This window comes from Tasmannia lanceolata, unplaced genomic scaffold, assembly GCF_043159265.1.
Source record: "Tasmannia lanceolata isolate RefF3 unplaced genomic scaffold, GAP_Taslan_0.1 ptg000015l, whole genome shotgun sequence".
NCBI lineage: Eukaryota > Viridiplantae > Streptophyta > Magnoliopsida > Canellales > Winteraceae > Tasmannia > Tasmannia lanceolata.
The window spans coordinates 53,094,717-53,102,492 of NW_027518692.1; the positions used below are offsets into that span (position 1 = coordinate 53,094,717).

The window sequence follows — 7,776 nt, forward strand, 5'->3', positions numbered from 1 at the left end:
TAACTAGTAACTACACTAGTTGATGGGATTGGATAATCTGGGTTTTTAACACGTGGCAGTATGACATTGGTAATGTATCCGGATTGTGTTATCCAGATTTCGTCTATGTAAGTGGTGGAAATATCATTTTTAAGGAAAAATAAATAAAAGGAAAGTTTTCTTTGAATGTAGTTTGTTTGGTTCACGGGTGTGGTGGCACTTCTTTTTTTTAAAGTTGTCGTCATTCAGCAGGCATTAAGACATGACTTTAAGGCTGGTCACTGTTAACCACCTGTAAGGTTATTAGCCGACATGGCGATATGTGCAGGTGTTACTATGGTGTATTTGGGATTAATTGAAGGAAGATGATTTCATAGCTCCAATGTTTTGATAAACATGCACTCCACATGTTTGTGTTGTAGTATTTAAAGGTTTAAGAGCTTTTTGAGAACTGTAATATTCCTCTTCTCTGACAGCCCTTTAAATACTACACGATAAGAAATGGAGCGCATGTTTATCAAAACATTGGAGCGCAGAAATCATTTCCCTAACTAGAATGTAATTATTATGTAGTTATAGAGCCGTCGTAATGTGGCTCTCCCACTGTAGTCAAACAGCTGTTGAAGGGTTGTACGTCTTACGTCTCGCTATAGATTGGGCTTTGGTGAGGAGGAAGCTAGAAGGCTTGGAAGAATTTTGTCTGAAGAAGGATCTTATGTCAAATTCGAGGCTTCTCCTGGAGATTTGATTCTCGATAAGAGAAATAAAGAAGGGTCTTTCTTTATTTCTGTTATTTCTAAAAGGAGGGAGTTGTTCGCATATGCAATTTTGACTTCTTAGTCTAGTGGGATGTGTGTATAAAGTGCTAACAAAGGTCTTGACTGATCGAGTAAAAAAAATTTAAGCAAAGTCATTTTGTTAAGATAGAGTGCCTTTATTTCCGGTAGACAGATCCTCCATAGATCATTGGTCAATAATGAGATGAAAAATTATTAAATTAGTGGTGGTCGGATCAAGAGTGGGATGAAAAATTGATGCGAAGGGGTCATATAGAGTTGAATGGGGATGTCCTGGTTATTTGATGAGTCAGATGAGCTTTGAAACCAAGTGGTATTACTCGGTGTTAAGATGTCTCGTCTGCATGGTATTCCATTCTCATCAATGAGAGTTGCCACATGCGGTTCTTTAAAATCTTCGTGTGATCTCTGTTTGGAATATTTGTTTATTAGAGAATGAAATCAAATCAAGATCAAATATTCTGAAGCTAGAAGATTTGATTTGATTAGGCTATATGGGTTGGTTGGGTTAGATTAGGCATGTGAATTAGATTAGGATAGTGTCTTTCCATAATTATCTTATTCTCTTGCTGTGTTTATCATTTGAGTGTTCTATAAAAACACTAAACACTCCTTGTGCTTAATGTAAATCATCCCAGATTAATATAATTCTCTCAAATTTTACATTGTTGTATCCATTTCTTTTCATTTGGATAGCTGACTCTGTGAATAATGTTTGAGAAAGCCAGGATACATGGGCTAACCGAGGATTTCAACTAGAATGGACAAGGGTAGAGAAAACCACACCTTTAGCTTGTATGAGATACTTTGATATTTAGTAGCATGGAGGAAGGAAAAATCAAGAATCTAAAAGTTGTCCTCCGTTGTTATGAGATAATGACGAGTCATAAAACTAATTTTAACAAATTTATCACGATAGGCATTCATCTCATTGGGGAAAAGGGCTTGGTTGCCAGTTTGCTTGTGTGTATAATGAGATAGTTCCCCAAAGGCGAACCCCGTAGTGTACAAGGCTTTCAGTATCAAATTCCATGTCATAATCAAAGACAAACCAGGCATTTAGATCCAAAACTAAATTCTTAGTTCAATAAACAATATTAACAAATAAAGTCTTACTCTTACTCATAACCTGTCTATAACCGAAAATAAAATCAATGCTGTCATTAACACTGTCTAATAACTCGAATTCTCATTCAACTCAAAAGTAAGTTCGAATGTCCTAAGCTCTGGAAGCAAAATAGATGCAAAGCTCCCGCCACAAGCCTCCACGAGAGTCAAATCTCAGTATCTATAATTGTTAACCACAGATGAGCAAAAGCCCAGAAAGTAATAATGCAAGACTACGGTTAAACAAGCAAAGAAATGAAAGCAAGTGACGGATACCATTCACAAGTTCTGTAGTCAAGCTTATCAATCTATTATCTTTGTCAAATCTTTTACTAATAACATTGTCATATATGGGTTGTGCATACACCTCATAAGCATATATAACATGTCATCTAATTGATAATCCTTATAGCCGGTTTCGGCCGACTTTCACCCCGATTCCCGATATCTGAGGGAATTTAGATATGAGAAATATATATTGCAATTTGAGAGGAAAGAAATGAAAGTTTGAGAAGGAAAGTTTCAAAAAGATCTATTTGTATAGTAAATTTGACAATGTTATTTTCGTTTTTGACGTAAATTTCCCTTAATTGACAAAACATAGGCATAGAGACCGCAAACTTCCGGGCAAGGGCGGTGCCTAACACCTTCCACCCTTGTAATCAGGCAACAGATCCAATCTTTGGAAACATAGGCCTCATCACAGAGTCATTTGAGGGTCCTAGGCCCAATCCTAGGCGGTGACCCTATACATTCCCCATCGAACCTTGGTTTGTGTGGGGAGAGATGGTGTAATTCAATTCTCGATCCTCATATTATGAAATGGATTACACTAAATAGCAAAGAAAGAAAAAGACACACCAAGACCGAAAAAAGAGAGCAAAGCCCATGTAGTGGGGCTAGGGCTGCAACAGGGTCGGGTTTTTCAAAACCCTAGCCCAACCCTGGATCCCATTATCTCGGCCCTGACCCGCCCTAACCTTGAGTCAGGGCCGAAAAACCTCAGCCCATTGCCCGCCCTACAGGGCTAAGTGCGCCCCTGATTGACCCTAGTGCAAATACCTATTAAGAGTGCCAAAAATAAAGCAACCACATATCATATAGAACAAAATGATAAATAAACAGAGAAAGGGAACAAAATAAGAAAATATGAATTCAACATGATGGGCAGCAGAGACAGTTAATAATAATAATCTAAAGAAACATCAATCCAAGATAATAGAAAACATTAGCAAAAGAAACATGCACAGATGGTTCAATTCTATAATAGAAAACTTAGGATCAGGCTGGGTCAGGGTACCCAAGGCATTAACCCAGAATAACCCGACCCAACCTGAGTCGGGGTCTAAAAAAATGAACCCTGACCCGCCCTCAGGGTTGGAAAATCCAGCCCTGACCCTGTTCGGGCTCAGGGCGGGTCAGGGCTGACAGGCCAAGCTTGCACCCCTAAGTGGGGCCGGTCCCACATAACCAAGTAGGGAGTAATCCTTAAACCATCTTAAAATTAAGAATCAACTCGGCACTCCTAGCTTTCTCATTTGATAAACCCTTGGAATGAATCTGAATATGTTGGAAACAAGTTTCCATTTAAATTGACCCGGGCTGGATCAATAAAAAGAAGAATTCACACCAAGCTGAAAGGAGGCAGATGGGGACCACACCAAACAACAAGGGGCGCCGAGTAGACTCAAGGACCAAGCTAGCCAGATGCTTCGCGAACCACCGGTTCCTTTCTCTTTCTCTTTGTCTTTTTCCTTCAACCTTTTGAGCAAGAGGTTGGAGGAGAAAGTAGCTCACGGAGAAGATGGGTTTGGGCTAACTAAAGATAGCTCTTAATGAAGATTCTCAAATTAGCAAGTGTTTAGGCCCCTTTCGTTGTAGGTTGTAACAAACGTTTGTGAGCCCCAAACCGAAACGAAAAAGGCCTTTCTGTAATGAGGATCATAACATTATATTGGGTGGTTGCTTAATGTGAGCAGCACACATTAAGGAAAAACAAGAGCAATTAGGGTTCTTCTCCGGGGTAGTCCCTGATCTAACAAGGAAAGCCTAGTGATTCCATTGATCTAAACATAAGAACTTGGTTAGATTAGAAGGCATCTTCAGTCTTCAATACATTGTATTTGTTAGGAGCAATTTCCAATGCTAATATCATGTGCATCGTCTGTAGATTCCGTCCGATCATCATGGCCGGAGGTAACGATTCAATTTCCCAATGAAGTATGTTAAAATTCCAACATAATATAGTAGAAAAACTAGATAGAAAAACCAAATATGTAGCAACTTGATATGATATACATAAATTTAAGGATAGTAGCCCACTCAACAAGCATCTAACAAAAAATTTAACTTAAAACCCAAAAGCAATCCATACAGGAGAGTGGGTATATCAGCATTTGAACCCGGCATTTGAACCACCACCGGGCAAGTCTCTTACTAAGACCTCATCTTGTTGATCTGATTCAAAGCTGGTTGAAGAATGTTGAATAGAACCCAAAGAATAGCTGGAGTAATGACAAACAGCAAGAGCAATCCCCGGCTATCCTTGGGCGCGGCATCGGCAATCATAGAAACTTCACCGGCCGATGCGCTTGGTATCAATATGAACCCAGAAGCCGCCAATCCTCCGAGTCCGAGACCGACAATTAACCCTTTCGAGATCGTCATTTTGTTAATTTGGTTAAGAGCAGGTTGGAGGATGTTGTAGAGAACCCAGAGTATGGCTGGAACTATAGGGATGAGGAGCGCGAGGCCACGGTTATCCCCTTCTGCAATATCTGCAATTTGTTGAGCTGCAAAGGCAGAGTCACAACAACTTAAGGAGGAGAAGATGGCACTGGCTATGGCGGTTGTGACTACCGATGGCGGGTGCAAATTTTCAGAGGATCTGGGGTTTGTGAGACCCTTTGGGAGGTTTTGGAGTGAGAGAAGGGAGATGGGTTTTATTGTTTGTTTGGAAGAGTTGACACGGTTGGGTGAGTTTACGCTCAAGCACTTGGGATTGAACATGGCCATGGTTGTTATGGTTGCCATTGTTGGGTTTTAGGAGCTTAGTCTGAGAGGTTTGAGTGCAGTAGTTTCTTCTTTCACTAGTCTTCTAAGGGAAGTTATGAGCTGAAGAGAGAATTGAAAGAGAAGGAATTTGGAGGACTGTTTGTGATGAAAGTTGGATTATACAATACGAAAAAGGTGTCCAATAGGAGCATGTCTTTCAGATTCTCTCCTTATCACGAGGGTGTCATTGATCAAATATGGGCCACAAAACCCCCACCACACTAACTTATCTTATCATCTGCACACCACAAAAATATCAGCCTCCAATTCCACAGATAAGGGAGAGAAGAAGTATAGGTGGGGACCACTTTTTCAATGATCCAAGTCGTTCATCTTTAACCACCCTCCATCGGTGAATTCTGCCCAAAACTTCTTCTTTGGGCAATGCTAACCATTGATATTGTAGGGTGTACAGTGGAAGGCTGAGAAATGTAAAAAAAAAAAAAAAAACAGTACAAATCTGGCTGTTAGGATTGTCTTATGCATGAGATTTTCGGTCTATCTTCATCGTAGGGCCCAACAGATTGATGGTTTGGATCAGCAAACAGATAAGCCCCACATGAACTTTGTTTACCAGTACTTTTCCTCAGAAAGTATACATGCACTCAACATGTATGGCGTATACACAACTTATGGTGTATAATAGAATGATCAAAGCCATTAGCCATATCATGATCTGATGGGAACAACCTAATGGAGACCATGGCCAATTCACATGGCAAGTCACATACGTGCCAGAAGAGAAAAGAAAAGTACAAAAAAACACATGAGCCTTGCCATAAGAGAAAAGAAAAGTACAAAAAAACACATGAGCCTTGCCATAAGAGAAAGGAAAGTACAAAAAAAAAAACACATGAGCCACTTCCTGACCTATCTTGGATGGGGCGGTTTTTAATTGCGATGCAAGTATTAGGGGTGCACTTTGGGTTGGGTCAGGTTGAGCTTTCGCTAAAAAATGAGATGAAATCAACCTGAATCCGACACAATTTTATAGTAAAAGCTCAACCAAAATTCTCAAAAGTCGACCTGAGTGGCATTGGCTAGGAACGAGGACTTTAGAGGGAAGTCACAGAGGACGTGAGAAGATTGATGAGATATACTGCAGTGGGGGATGCCTTATCTCAATAAGTAAGATAGTGGGGATGAAACTGTGGGCTAGAAGAGTGAGACCTGTTTCAACTATGTGTCGATGTTTTTGAAAAATCGCTCAATTTTGTTCATGCATGTGTCGACACGAATTCGATGGCCCATGTCTAACAAGCGAAGAAGTCCATTGGAATATAGAAAGCAGACAACCAAATAAAGATGATAAGAATTTAGAATTGTTCTTACCAACTCAACATTTCTTGCCCTTTAAAGGTGGCGATTGCTCCATGTGGATATCCTATTGCAGGTTTTTCCTATGAGGGATAAACAATCCTTGGAACCCAGTCTTAAGGTGAAAATAGGAAGTCCAAGATATTTTATTATAAGAGATCCTTCCTTCATTCCGAGTTTGTTGACAATGATGTCAGGTTGATCAATTCCAGTGACGAAGATCTCACATGTCCTCAGGTTACTACTTGAGTTGTTTTCATGTCAGCTATAATAAAAATCATCAAGTCATCAGGGAATAAAACATGTGTTAGAGTAAACTTACCTTTGGAGAATGGAGTTGAGAACTGCCCACGTTGCTCTGCTTCACCAAGTATAATGGACAGCATTTCAATTACTATGCGAAATAGTAGAGGGGAAAGTAGATCTTCCTGTCTGATCCATATTCAACCTCTTGTGCATAATTTGCATGATATCTCCAATTTATGCTGTTGTCATTAACATACTTGTCAAGCTTTTGATAGGAAGCCTTTGTTTCAAGAATGAAGAACACCATAATACGCCTGTTTCTTATCATCATGTTGACTGTTCTTCTTTTTGTCTGGGAGATATTCCATGTGATACGGATTTAACGACAATATCTCCATTCCTCTGTTTCTTGTAGGTCTTCTCCTTCATTATAGGTTTCCCTGCTTTCAGTATGCTCTTCATCATTCAATTGATAGTGAAACTTATTTACCCGAGATTGTTTCGCCTTTGTCTTCCTCTTTGTTTTGGCTCTCTTTTTCTTGTATTTCATATCTATATTCATCATTATCTTTCAGCACTGAATAGCTTTTGTAGTGATTACTAGGCTTTGCTTTTTCTTTTTATCAACTTAAATTTCTCCACATTCTTCCATCTTTGTTTTTCTTCAATGCTGACTACTTGATTTAATTGGTCTTCATTCCTGATTGCTTCATGCACCCATTGAGAGTAGTTAATTTGTAGCATGTTTATGCTGAGTGAGTGAACTCCTTCCATGTATTGCATGATTTTGACTTTCAGTCATACACAATTCTTTGCTTGACAAGTTCTTTTGTTGGGGTAATTTCAACTTTCCTAAAAACTTGTTCCTGCTTCAATTTCTACACAAACCTGGGCATAACTTAGCCTCCTTGTCACGGCCGTTTGGGAATCATATACATAGAGGTTTTCCAATAGCACCCGTGATTTTGCACAAAAATGTTATGAGCTTTTAGCCATTTTTGTACACCCTCTTATCATTTTCTCCTTTTCATTGCAGTTTATCATTTCAGACTTGAGTTTTGGATTCAAATAGTAAAACCTCCAACCTTGAGATTCTCAAATCTAATTAAAATTGATTTTTTGCCCTCGTTTAAACTTGAGGTATATGCCACTTTGAGTTATATTACATTCTGTAAAATTTTCAGTTTTCAAGTATAGAAAAAAAATAAAAATTTGGCCCACACTGTAAACCTGTATAGTGAACATTTCAGAGAGGGAACGCTGGCCATAGAGTTTA

The 7,776-nt window shown here is 39.2% G+C and overlaps 1 protein-coding gene across 1 annotated transcript; it reads right to left on the minus strand.

Moving 5' to 3' along the window:
- Nucleotides 1-4,127: 4,127 nt before the first annotated feature.
- LOC143892374 (photosystem II reaction center proteins PsbY, chloroplastic-like) lies at nt 4,128-5,073 on the minus strand. The gene has a single exon (XM_077396963.1). It carries the CDS (start codon nt 4,914-4,916, stop codon nt 4,320-4,322), a length of 597 nt encoding a protein of 198 aa, XP_077253078.1. The 5' UTR covers nt 4,917-5,073; the 3' UTR covers nt 4,128-4,319.
- Nucleotides 5,074-7,776: the final 2,703 nt, after the last annotated feature.